Consider the following 13,688-nt stretch of genomic DNA (forward strand, 5'->3'; position numbering starts at 1 on the left):
GAGGATGGGTGCTTTGCGGGGCCAGCAGCCTGGCTAGGAAATGGGGCTAGTTGGGCGTGCAGTCAGTTCAGGCGCGGCCTTCGGCTCCTGGTCTTTCTAATCAGCTATCTAATTCTTCATCTGTTTGTGTTAACCACACATCGCGTCCAGATAGACAGAGGTGCTGCGCTGGGCAAGTTAATCGATGCTCACAAAAGCACTGTGCGAATATGAAAATTTAATCGTACAAGGAATTGCATTCTTTACGGCTCTAGATAATTGAAATTGTCGATCAACAGTCAATTGCGACTTTGTTCATGTCGAAGGCGAGCCTCCAAGAAGGTTGGTCACCATCACTCAGGGGTGACTGATCCCCCCAAGCGATTTTGCCTCCAAATTTTCCACAAGTTTGGGACTCCTGGTCCTGCAATCGCGTCTGGACTCTTTTGATCCGGTGCATCAAAAGGTTGACGGCGTCCTCATGTCAGAAACTTGGGGCATGCAGTGACTGAAGGAAAAAAAGAAGAGAGCAAAACAGAAGGGGCAGTGGGACGATGGTCCTCAGAACTCAGCTAGCCCTGCTGGGTTTGGCGTGTTTGGCCAGCACAGCGCTAGCAGCTATCCATCCGTACAACAAGGAGTACTTTTACGCTGTGGGGGACGCCTTCATCTTCAGGGGAGGCAGGGAAGGCCTGTACTCATCGACCAAGGAGGTATGAGGAGCTCAATCATTTAATCATGCCACTGAATACACTTGAAGGCTGAAGTACTCAGATGAATATGCATGCTACATTGATTTGATCCAAGAAAGGGTGCTGATGAAAGCACGCGCTTGTGGAAGAGTGCCAAGGTTCCTGTGATCTGCAGGCACTGGAAAAGTGGGGAAACTGGGGGCAGATCGCGCCGGGGGTGTCCAACGGCCAGTCGGAAATCAAGTTCACAAAGCTAGAATTCGCGAGGCCAGAGCCAGTGGCGGCACAGTTCGATCCTGACGAGGGGTTCACAGGTGACCCCTTGCACCATCTTGTTCTGAGAGTCTAGTGTTAGATTCCCGGCGCTTATCAGAACAGATTTTGCTCTTATTGCTACAATCACATGAGCATTTTCCTACTAGTCAAGGATGTTCTCAAACTCTAAATCATTCCTGACAGCTGCTCATGGATGGAAAGATGCCAGGATTAGCAGCTGGCAAATCTTGCTTGCAGGCACTGCACAATAAACGTAGTCCTTGATTCGAAACTGGGAACGTGTAGCATTGGGCATCGTGGCTGACAGCAATGGATTGCTGTCTTGTGCTGCGCAGGGTTGATCCAAGCGGTCATCTTTGAGGTGAATGACCGGGATCTCATCGGCTACCCCACACCCACGGGATACCGCTACTGCTGCACCAAGGAGCTCGTCCCAAAGACCAAGTGCTTCCAGGACCGCCTTATTTACCAGGTTAACGCCCACTTGACCTCGAACAACATTGCAGTGCGGAATGCAGACTCTCCCCTCAGATGCCCACATGAAGACCTTTGCGAACCTTGACACACTGCTGGATGTATGCCATTGATACAAACAGGACGTTTTGTCTGAGTCCCGATGGCTCTGTGCACGCTTGACCTGTGAGTCAAGGGATTGGAAGGCTAGTTTTTGTGACATTGGGGTGCTTGCAGCGAACAACAGAGGAGCGCAGCGGCTGGCCGGTCAATCTTTCCCAATACCAAGGAGTCTTTCTTTAAACCTCAAAGATGGAAGCTTTTGCTGACAGATTTGCTGCTGCCACTGCAGGAGAAGGAGAACGGCTGGCCCAAGGTGCTGGACATTTACTTTGAGAACAACGACACCGTGGCGTTCTCCTGGGAGGAAGCCATCACGATCGAGGAGACGGGCATGTACTACCTCTGGTTTGTCATCTGTGACGATGAGCTGTCAGCCGCCACCGTGCGCGGCCAGACCACCTGGAAAAACCCCACGGGTATGCTGCTCTGGACCCTCACCTGACTTCCCGAAGATTCATTGATAGTGAGGAGAAGGATTTCTAAGCTCAGCCGTGGTAGAACATCATATCAGTCTTGCCCTTGAGGGGCCCGCCGGTGGTGTCATGCTGTTATGCAAGACATACAAGGCAGTGCTAGCGCCAAGAAGGGTTTCCACAACGATGCGCAGTTTGCGCGCCCCTGTTTTAGGGGTGTGAAAGATAGGGTCAGGGTGAACGGGGATCAACATGGAATGATCCCGCCGATGCGCGCTGTTCCTTCAACCTCATTCACCAAATCAAGCAAAAGTTCACACGCACAGTTTCCCGGGGAGCTGGCTGCGAGCTGGCGCCGTTCCTTACAGAGAGCCCTCGAGATAGCAATGGGGCGCCAGCATCTGCTGGCATTTCCTTTGTTCACTGCAGATTGCCATTTGGCTTCTCTGTGCTGATGTGACACCTCCTGATCATGTGCTATCATCAGCATGAGATTGATTGCTTTTCAAACCATGTTGTCAGCTCTGTACCAGATTGCCGGCGAGTGTTCGTTTCGGTGTTTTGCCAGAGAGTGGACAACCCTTTGAAGGAGCAGTCTGACCTCGTGCCGTTGATATTGCATGGTTCTCTATCATCCTGATATTATCCATACCATGAGCTACGCAAGATCAGCTGCACATTGCTCCACAGCTAGCAGCAGCAGCGTTTGTCAATAAAGCAACTTTGCCAATGTGCCTCGGGGATAGGCAGCTTGCTGTACACATTGCCAATGCCAAATGGGATCTGTTCACTGCAGGACCCGGCAAATATATGTGCAAAGAGAACCAGTCACTTCTCTTTTGGCTTTCCACCCATGTGTAGCGGGTCCACATGGCATCCACATGACCCCCTTGGTCAGGGCTTTCCATCAACCCAACTTGGGCCCATAACAACCACTTGTACATTGTGCAGCACAAAGTTGAAGTTCTGGCAACACACTGAGGAACACATTGTGTATGTGCACGCAGGTTACCTCCCCGGCATGATGCTCCCGCACATAAAGTTTTTCGGCGGCATGTCGCTCCTGTACATAGCGCTCGGAGTTGCCTGGGCCGGCCTCTATGCGCGCTACTGGACCGAGGTCTTCACCCTGCAGCATTGCATCTCCGCCGTCCTCGCCCTGGGCATGATGGAGATGTCAACATGGTGAGTTGCTGCTGCCACCGATGTGTAGTCCAAGCCCAACAGAAATAACGCACTCATCATGTGTGTCGCATCACAGTGGCAGTCAGTCTCAGAGCCTCTTCCATCCTACATTTTGTTGGCGCCTAGATGCTGTGCATCCCTCAACGGGCTTTCCACAGGGAGTCCATGCACTTTTCAGTCAGCAATCTCAGCAGCAATGCCTGACTTTCTTTAGCGGGGCTCTTTTTCATATATTTCAAGCCTGGCCAGAAGAGGTTGTTTTTAAAGGCCTCTCTTTCTGCGTGCAAGGACGAGGCATGTCAGTGTATCCAGTGGCCCCCATGACTCATTGGGCGCGTTTTTCTCTCTTTCCTGCCCGCCAGGTGGATTGACGTTGTCATCTGAAGCTATAAAAAACCACTGGTGATACGGTGTGTCGCCAGTGACCATAATCAGCCCTCTTGCATTGGCTGTTGCTGACCCATGGGTTCTTCTTTTGGCGCAGGTACTTTGACTACGTGAACTTCAATTCGACGGGCTACAGGCCATACGTGACCACACTGTATGCGGTGCTGCTGGGCTGCCTGCGCAAGACCATCTCCCGGACGCTTGTGCTCATCGTCTCAATGGGCTTTGGCGTTGTTCTGCCCTACCTTGGCGCAATTCAGAAGAAGGTGGGTCCCAGTTCTATTTTAACCCTTTTCTTTGTTGCTGGTGGCCTCTCGGCGCATCAGAAAGCATGCAAACAAGGTCGGCTGGTGTAATTGGCTGCATGTCAAATGGCATTTTTCTGCCTCTCCTTGGGGCTATCGAGAAGAAGGTGGGCTGCAATCTTCTGTGACGAGTTTCAGGCACTGTGTCCTTGGAAGCTTAAACATGTATGCCTCCCGTCTGCCCTTTCTCAGGCAGCAGTGGGCTCCATTTCAAAACACTCAGCCCACTGAAAATGCTGAACAGCATTCCTCAAAGGGCATGCCCAGTGCTGCAAATTCAGTGGACAGCCTATTCTGGTCCGAGTAAAAAGACTTCGGACTGACTAACCAGATGCCATGATGCCCATGACAACAGATCTGTTTTGAAGGCCATGCAGAAATTGTTTTGTCGCCCTCAGATCCGTGCCGTTTTGGCCTGGTTTCATTCAATTTTCTTATTCGCATCCAGATACCTATTAGTGATGCGCTGCGCCCTATTTTATGGCAGTTTGTGCCTTGGGCATCCCGGCCACACGTATTCCAGCTCCGAATTCAAAATGACATTTTGAACGCTCGCACAGATCATCGCGCTGGCGGCGTCCTACTTTGTCGCCGTGACAGCCCTCGACGTGGTGACCAACGTGGGAACCATCGATGACCTCACGTCCACCGCGCGCATCGTGCTTGTGCTGCCAGTGGCGATCTTGGACGCGGTGTTCATCCTGTGGGTATTCACTTCGCTCTCCAAGACGCTCGCGCAGCTGCAGGCTCGCCGCGCCGGCTCCAAGCTCGAGCTCTACAGGTGCGCGGCTGCCGCCATTTCTCTCTAAAAGCTTTCTGAATCTCTCACCTTGAGAGGAGAGCCCTTCTGCGGTTGGAGGTGATAAACAGGGCTCCATGAGGGCATCGCCAGGTATTAGGGCGTCGGGAGGTTATGGCCCTGTTTGTTACCTTGCCCTAGGGAGGTAATGATAAGGGCCAATCTTGTGGGCGCCCCGGCCTCGAGGGCTGTTGTGTTGGTGCTCTGCCGCCAGATCTGACTGGCTCACATTGTGTTCAGTACAAGGAAGTGATAGTGCATGACAACATTGTCAGTCTGTGGAATGGCACTAGCAACGAGTTCTAAGCGTCCACAATACCCAGCATCTGCTGGAAAGCCTTCCTGGGGAAGTATTCTCCCAGGACAGTCCTGGTCGCTATCCGGAAGCTGTGTTTGTCGGGCCAGAGAATGGGAGTTGTGGGTGCACCAGGCAAGGGATGTGCACTTCGGTGTGCTTGCTGTTGGCGGGCTGGCTGTAATTGGCTTTGCTAGACAACAGAAACACTCCAGTAAGAGATGTGTCCTTGATCTCGATCTTGATATTGACCTTGACACAGCAGCGCCAAGCTTGAGCTCTGCAGGAAACCATGTGTGCCTGGCAAGTAGATGGTCAAGCAGGAAGGCAACATGGCATGAAAAGAGCAAATTATCACCGGTCCCTTCCCTGACCAACACAGGCATTTCAGTGGGGTCTGTGGCATATGAAAGGTAGTTGTAAGGTATTTAAATGGTATTCTGCAGAGGGAAGAAGCAGTGATGTGGGGATCTGCGCCCTCACAGGATACAGGAGGTGCTACAGTGCAGTCAGTTCTATTCCTGTAGGGTGTCAATAAGGTCTTATTTGATGACAAACTGCTGACAAGGTGGTTACTGTAGTGATTACTTCATACACATGCAGCACTGCTCCTGCACCGCTGACCTGTACTCTTTGCATCAACCTTGCACTGATGCAGGTCTGGGATGCAAGCCTATCTAGGCTCCTGTTCAACTGTCTTATTTGATGACAAACTGCTGACAAAGCTGGCGTGCGCATGCATGCAGGCGGTTCACAAACTCTCTGGCGCTGATGGTGTGGGTGAGTGTGGCCTGGATAGCCTACGAGATGTGGTTCAAGGTGACTTTCCGTCCCTCTTTATCTCCGGAATTTTGTACATGATCATGCGCAGTGGAAGGCACCGTTCTTCCTCCCTCCGATGCATTTACACGCTCTGTTCCCCCAGTCGCTGCTCGCCCATGGGCAAGCGTTGGAGGCTCCAGAGCTGGCTTTGGGATGATTTGTTTTGTATAGCACTTCCCATTGCTTGCAAATGACAAACCGGGTGCTAGCAGAGGGTGCGACATTTTGAAAGGCGTCCTCCTGCTGTCAGAACAGAACAGTGCAGTAACGAGTCTGAAGGAACAGCAGCTGCTGCTGCCCTTGCGCATACCAGGCATTACCAAATTCAGAACTGTAGCTATGGATGCAGGCTTTGCGTCTGCTGGCCTTGGAAAAGGCAGAAAGCCTGTCGTGTTGCGTGACCTGTGCTGTTTTGTCATAATTAGTAATGCGCCATGCGCGCCCATGACTGGCCAGTACATGTGACGTGATCCTCGGTTTCTGCGTGCTCCTTAGTAATGTTGGTCATGCGCGCCCAGGTGACGGACCAGTACAACGAGAAGTGGCAGTGGGACTGGATCACGAGCGATTTCTGGTACGCGCTGAATTTCGTGTTCCTGGTCGTCATCTGCTTCCTCTTCCGCCCCTCCTTCAACTCCACGCGCTACGCCTACTCCGAGCTCGAGGGTGAGTCAGCCTTCCTTACTCACTGTCAGTATCGTTTCATGCGATTAGCTAGTGCTCACAATGCTTCCTGTTCCGCCACTCCTTCAATCCACACACTACGCCTACTCCGAGCTGGAGGGTGAGTCAGCCGCCATCAGCTTTCCTTTGTCAGCATTAGTGACGGGTTGAACAATCCCCAGTGTTGTGCTTGTTCCGAGCTGGGAGCCGGGCTGACATTGATAGATCGCACAAGGCTTTTTGACCGGTTTGTGGGGGAGATCCTGCTGATTGATGCATCTCTGCAGAAGAGTTCCGCACTGCTGAGGTCCTCTTGACTGCATGTCTGAGTTTCGACAAAGCTGCGTTCCTTGTTCCAGTGAAGAGTGACACGGACTCACTCGTATCGATGCTGTTGCACACGATGAGATGAGATGAGTTGATATGTGGACACAGTCTTAGAAAATTGATGCTGTGAAGTTCCTGCCCATGAGTTTCTTGTTGGTACTGGCGACAGATTGCATGCCGCCTGCCTGTGGCCTGTTTCTGCGGATGTGCATGTATTTAAAACCTGCATTTTAATGTCAGAGGATATGTCTGTGCAGGAGAGGAGGAATACGAACAGATCGAGAAGGGGCGCGTGAAGGCCGAGGTGGACGGCGAAGAGGCGGGGAAGCTCGAGTAGTCACCCGCTTTTTCATCATGACACTGCTGAGTCAGTGTGACTCGGCATTGCCATGAGACGCGCAAAGACAGGCCGTGGAGCTCTCAGCAGCTGTCACCCCACAGCAGGAACTTGGCCGACACAGCGCATGTTCTGCGCAGGCCCACAAAGTACTAATAAAGTACAAGGGAGTGGGGATTCTTCTTGCAGCATTCTCTCGGCTTGGGCAGCCTATCCCAGAAGAGATCACAGTGGTGTTATGCCGCACAACACAGAGAGTGTCTGCTCAAGTCTGACCGTACAAGGAAAGTGCATTTCTAGCAGCAGCAGGCCGGCAGGAGCTCTGACTGACGGTAGTCGATAATATCACACTTCTGGGGTTCACTGGGATGCATCGCAAGCCAGTCAAGCGTCAAAGCACTTTCTAGTTACGCTCATTTGTCGTAGAATCCTTTCTTGCGCATGGCTTGAGTCAAAAGTAATTGCAATGTCTGCCAATATTTTTGTCGATATCTGTCGTCGTATGTACTCAAAATGTCAAAAAGAGCAGTCGCTACATTTCTTGAAACAAGGCACGCAATATATCTCAATACAAACGGTCCTAATATTTCTCGACACATTTCTCGAGAAACGCTGAAGGGTCGGAATCGATAATCAGCCTGCATTGCATTGTCGAAAATTTGTCGAGAAGTTGTCGAATTAAATTCTTGAAAAATATCGCATACCTCTGAACACCCTTGTCGGAAGAATTTCGATAAAACCAGTGAGGATGATTAGTCACCCCGAAAGTGATGTCGATGCCAACTTAGCGATCACTCAAAATAGACAACGCACGTCAAGCTAGACAAATGGTTTCTTCTCTGCTTTGGCAGTGCTCAAGGCATCATCGCTTTCCATAGTGCAACCGAGAGCGAAATGTAATGCCCCGTCTGTAGCTCGCTGTTGCACGGGTTCTTGCGAAGGAAAAGCACGAATATTGGTATAGTTTTTATCGTCATTTGGCCAATGGTGTGGATAAGAAACTTGTGCATTGTACTTCTCACATATGCTTGGGTTATCCCTGCCTCTGAGGGAGGACTATTAAGGTATCTCAACAACTGGACCGCACCTGACTCGATCTCGGAGGCAGGACAGATACAGTCCGAGCAATTGCACAGACGACTCAAGGAAGAAGAATGTATTTCTCTGCTGCAACCGCACATACAAAAGGTCTGCACACCAGCGCATCTTTCGTTGTGGTCAAGTACTATGTTACTAAACGTTGAAAGTAGAAACACAGAGGTTCGTTTGTTGTCCGCTTGTCTCTACATGTCATGTGATAGAGAGATCAGCAGCAGTTCCAAGAGCGACTGATCTGCGTTCTCACTCAGCTAGATCACAGTGTTCCTCATATGTGGGTTTCAGCATCAGAGCCTTATTGTCTGCATGTTGGTGCACAGGTGGCGTTGCTCTTCCTGGTTCGCGGGGAAATGTATCACGAAGATGTTTGGACAGAATGGATAGGCAGTCTGGCGGACCTTGTCCCTCCCAGCATCCTCTGTGATGACGCCTTGAACAAGTGCTACAGAACACTGCCACAGTACAGCATCCCACCAAAGAGCGTCTATGATCGGCAGACCTATTACAGCATCTTCGTGCACACGAAGCCAGACTTTCCTGGCTACAGCAGTGGCAGCATCTTCGATGCACGAATTGTGGACGAGAGAGTTGAGGTACACGGTCTATAACTCTGCCTCAAGAGCTCAGAGCTGCAATTCAGGACGCCTAAAACACATGCTGAGGTCCTGAGGAGCGTGCATTGCTTCAGACGGCTTGGGGGAGCCACTCTCTGCTGACGGCCACTCGGGTGCTCATGAGAGCTGCATTGGCGGACCTATTCAATCAGCGCTTCCAGATGGTGTGTGAGGCCACGATTCCAGTGCGCGCGCCGCTGTTCACCCACGATCAGCTGCTCGCGCACAACATGAGCCGCATTGGCTCTCCTCACATGGTGCGCGACGCGTTGTGCTCGCCACGCGCGAACGAATGAATGCTGCATGCATGCATGCATGCATGAATGGATAGTTGACATGTTTCCAGCCGGGTGGCTGGGTGTGCGGCCTGCCAAGCTGACTATGAAGGGGTTGAAACCTGCCACAAGTTTCTTCTTGGGTTTGCAACAAAAGCACTGCACATGCATGCACTGCTATCCCAGTTGCATGCCTGGGCGCAAGGGAACACCTCTGATCTGTGCGCATGGCCCCCGTTCCCAAACCGGGAATCCCAATCCCTCTCAAGCAGAGGCAGCCCTGGAGGTCTTATACCTCAGTGAAGCCCTCGACACAAGATGCATGCACTTCATCAGCCAAGCCCGAAGATGTGTTGAATGGAGCGGGTTTGTGAAAAAGGCGGATTGTGCATGGCAGGTTTGGGGGGACGCGGAGAAGAGCGCTGAAAGGTGGCCGCTGGCGATGCACGAGGAATTTCCCGCGTTGAAACTCCACAACACGTTCCATTCGCAGTGGGTCACGCTCATTCGCGCACACGTTCATATTGTTGTGGACGACACCTTCCTTGAAGACCTGTATCAGCGCCACTGCTTCATCGGAGCTGAAAGGTGCGTTCATCTTTTGCCCCGAGGCTCCCTTCTTAGAAAGAGTCCCCCTCTTCCCCACAACAACGTACCACAAAATTTGCTGGCGCTTGTTCAACTGCTCGTGAGATTTTCCGTCCTCTGAGAACGTGTCAGCTTGATTGAAACAGCTGATATGCTTTGTCCTAAAGAGCCTGCGTCCTCCTGTTCCGCGTACAGCACTTCAGGAGGGTCTTGAGCACATCTTTTCACGACCTTTTGGTGGCCAGAAATATGCAGCTCTTGTTTTGCTATCACGGCATCTTGAGCACAACTTCCGGTTGTATGCAAGTCCCCTGTACAAAAAGCGAGCATACCGTGCCGACTATTGAATAGGTCTTTGCTTGGATCTGGAGACCAAGAAGTGGTAGGTTGAGTGGTACCCTTTATCTGCAGCCTGTCGCAGCCTGCAGACGCCTCGTGCCTGTATTGACAGGAACAGCATGCAGTAACAATAACTCAGGGTTTAAGATTCAGAGCCAGCCAGCCGGAGGGGGGTATGATGCTACTGCCAAGAAGAACAGCACGGTGATACAAAGAATGAATGGTAATAATAATCACAATGATATGATAGTGCAAGTGCCGACACAGGCTGACAGATGGCAGCACGTGCACCCTGACCTTATATACCTTATTTTATAGATATCATTATATATATAATATATATATATATGATACATTATTATTATATATATTATTATATCTGTACCCGCATTAGCTGAAAGGTTTGGGGATCAAAAGATTAGGGATCAAAAGATTAGGGTTCAGGGGTGTGGCCCTTACCGTAAAACCCTTTTCACATGGGGAATGCAAGGCTGAATGTAGGGATAGGATCGATGAAGGGTTAGACTACGTGCTATCATACACAAAGGGGGCGAAGACTAATGTAAGACCTGCCATGCGCGCAGGCACAGGTCGACCTGCGTCAGCGATGAGCAGTACATAGGGACGCTGCTCAATTGGAAGCTGGGGGACCGGGCCCCCTACGAATACAGCGATGACCTGGCAATGGCTCGAGTGGCGGCCGGCGGCGGAGTGCCCCCAGAGCACATCGATACAGAGTTGATCGTGCAGATCCGTGGCGCTGCCGAGGAGATCCACAGAGTACCCAGCTTCAAGAACCTTCACGGCCAGTGCCGCGCCATGGAAAAGTGAGTTTTCTGAGTACCCATCTCTCTCTTTTCTCCTGTATTGTTTAGGGTTAGGGGTTTATAGGGTTTATAGGGCTTAGGGTTAGGATTAGGGAACCCTGATTGTACACCCTCCCTCGCGCTCAGCAGCGCCCAAAACCACAAGCATGCTTGACCAGTTGCCTACCTTTCCTCCACAATGACCTATCCCTGTAGCATGTCACAAATTGAAGTCCAGGGAGATCTGTGAGAGAACATTGAAGAGTTGTTGGCTGATAGGCGGTTGCTGCTCAGATTATCACCGGTGAGCAGAGTGTGAGAACATGTATGCCCATTGAATGATTGCCCTTTGAAGCAAAATGCTTGCATGGCCTGCCCAGGCAAAAATTAGAGATGCGTAGACAGCTGGGTCCAGGAAACACAGGGTTGCCCGCCACAGAGGCTTGAACTTCGAGCGTGTCAGACCATAAGCATTGCAGAGCATGTCACTCTGACGCAACCCCTTTTGTTAGGGCACGTTCGCAGGGACAGCCTTCCACAGAGGCGTGTGCGTTGGTAAGTCTGGTCTGACAGCCTGGTGTGCGGGGCGATGCAGGCCCCGCATTCAGCACAGTGACTTCGAGCTTGGAAAAGAGTCGCTGGAATGCGCGCGCAACCCACAGCTGCAGGATCCCCCGCCTTATGGGGGGATCCCGCAGTACCCCCACTGCCCCTTCTTTGCGCGCAAATTCATGGCGGCCACGGCGCCCGCTGTCAAGAAGCTGCTGCAGGATCTCTTCATCGTGTGAGGGCGCCGTTACATAAGTCGCTGCCTAATTTAAGGTTTAGGGAGCCGTTTAGGGTTTGAGAATACTAAACGGCTAAAAAACCCTCAAGCCTGAATATGGGTGGGGCACGGCCTGCGGCCCAGGGATGGGTATCACCAAGGGATGCATCCCCTTGGAATGTCTTCGAGGGTGTGAGAGAGAAGGGTGGGGTATTGGGGGAATAATCGGGCATGGCCCAAAAAACTTGTAGCAAGTCAACACACTGTCAACGAGCCCTTAGCGCAGCCCCAAAATCTTCTGATCAGAATCAAGGGTTGACTACATGAGTTTTATATTTATTAAACAGTTGGAGCCTGCCAGGCTAGCGGCCGTCCCTGCACACGGCTTTGGAAGAGGCTACACTACCAGACCCTGAAGTAATATGGACCCCTAGCATTTGGAGGCTTCCGAATTTGAGACATCTGGCCGTCAAAGTAAAGGGATATTGACAAATTGATCATCACACTTGACGCGCGACGTGTATTGGTAGCCAGACTTTTTTATTGCTGTTTACTGCCAGGTTGACTCGTTGTGACATACGACGATAAAAGGAGTTGGCGCCTCTGCGCAGGGAGGGTTGCCATGAATTGCACATGTGGTTCAGGGCAAGTCTGTCTGCTAATGGCTGCACCTCTTTGACCATTTGAAAGGGCCACGGCAGAACAGCAAGAGGCAGGCGCAGACCCCTGGCAGAATCAACCGGACACCAGCTCTGCATCCAGAGGGGATGGCTTGAACGGGAGACGAGGGCATTTGATATGTGTTTGAAGTGAAAATGCAGACATGAAGGTTAGAGCGAGCGCCAATATAGGAACGAATGCCGTCCCGGTGTGACCAATACATGGTCAATGCAAACATTCCGGCCCAGAGGATGTTTGCATTGATCATATAAGTTTGCAAGTTGTGATCTCAGAGTTTGATGGGGTATTTTCCCTTGTTTTTGCTGCATACGGACCCGTGTATGCCCTATGGCCTTCTGGCTACGGGTTCGCCGCTCACAGAGGATTATTATTATTATTATTATTTGAGACGTGGGCGATCTGTTTGATGGGCCGGATTTTCCTTGTCTGCAGCATTCCAGTCACTATGTCTTTCAATAATTGACTTACAATCGCAGGTGCCTGATGCAACTTTGCAAATACAGCAGTGCTCCGTGAACGGTCTCAAAACACCCCACTTGAATGTTGGTGCCAGCAGTAAGTTCAAGGCCTTCCACAAGCTGTCTCTGTGCTCAGAAATTTGCATGCTTCCGCATGCAAGCCAGGCACGCCCCACACTTGCAGCTGGTCAGGTCAACATGCATCCCTCAAGGGTGCCAGATCCTGTGCAATCTGCAGATGCCACAACAATCAGATGCCACAACAATCATTGCCATCACGCAAAGCCTAGGCTGATGAGTTCTTGAAGCGCAGGCACTGGAGTCCATGGGATGCAACATAGTCCATGACTCTTTCAAGATCTGACACAATCATTTGCCAATGAAGGTGCATGCATTTCATGGCCACAGCACAGATGCCCGTCTTGCCAAGTGTCCGCGACAACTTCTTGCTTTCTAGAACATCACGCAGGCAGGCAAAGACAGCAAGGCTAATTGCAGCATCGCATAGCACTGGAAATCATAATATGCTATGCTGATGTCAACAGCTGTGCAAATTGCCCTCCGCTGATTAATGCTGACATACTGCCCGCCCAGATTCAGGGCCCAAACTAGACATTGCTGCAGATATTAAGAGACATCTTCCTCAAACCCGTTGCATTGCAAGGAGCTTTTAAGTCACTTCTTGAACTGATGCTCAGGAGAGACATCATTGAAGCCATGACAGTTGCCACCGAGAGATACGCTGCTGATCCCTGTTGAAACAGTTGCTGACCGCTTCCCATTCAGCATCACCTTGTGTCAGCTATAGTTAGCTACAGAGAAGCTTAATAGCTGTAGCACAATAGGCGATTAGGCACAATGTTTAGCCTTCCGTATTTCCTGGAGCGGCACTTACTGACTTGGCTTCTGCACCTTGCTGCAGGATGATCGACGCTCGCTTGAACATACACGTCGACCCTCTCCATGCGGCCACCATAGCCCAGTAGTGTGACCTTCAAGTATTTCAC

At 51.2% G+C, this 13,688-nt stretch overlaps 2 protein-coding genes across 2 annotated transcripts; both read left to right on the forward strand.

The window, feature by feature from the left end:
* The first annotated feature begins 405 nt into the window (after window positions 1–405).
* On the forward strand, window positions 406–7,428 carry COCSUDRAFT_24598 (hypothetical protein). Its single transcript, XM_005646563.1, has 10 exons — window positions 406–692; window positions 847–985; window positions 1,283–1,419; window positions 1,753–1,939; window positions 2,944–3,121; window positions 3,606–3,774; window positions 4,374–4,594; window positions 5,654–5,726; window positions 6,248–6,395; window positions 6,977–7,428. The coding sequence occupies exons 1-10, from the start codon at window positions 534–536 to the stop codon at window positions 7,054–7,056; spliced, it is 1,491 nt and encodes a 496-aa protein (XP_005646620.1). The 5' UTR covers window positions 406–533; the 3' UTR covers window positions 7,057–7,428.
* An 855-nt stretch (window positions 7,429–8,283) lies between these two features.
* On the forward strand, window positions 8,284–11,564 carry COCSUDRAFT_56509 (hypothetical protein; the record flags this gene model as incomplete). Its single annotated transcript, XM_005646564.1, has 6 exons — window positions 8,284–8,316; window positions 8,475–8,747; window positions 8,843–9,025; window positions 9,441–9,631; window positions 10,555–10,779; window positions 11,372–11,564. The coding sequence occupies 6 exons, from the start codon at window positions 8,284–8,286 to the stop codon at window positions 11,562–11,564; spliced, it is 1,098 nt and encodes a 365-aa protein (XP_005646621.1).
* Window positions 11,565–13,688: the final 2,124 nt, after the last annotated feature.

Source organism: Coccomyxa subellipsoidea (assembly GCF_000258705.1).
Source record: "Coccomyxa subellipsoidea C-169, whole genome shotgun sequence".
In the NCBI taxonomy this organism is placed as follows: Eukaryota; Viridiplantae; Chlorophyta; class Trebouxiophyceae; family Coccomyxaceae; genus Coccomyxa; species Coccomyxa subellipsoidea.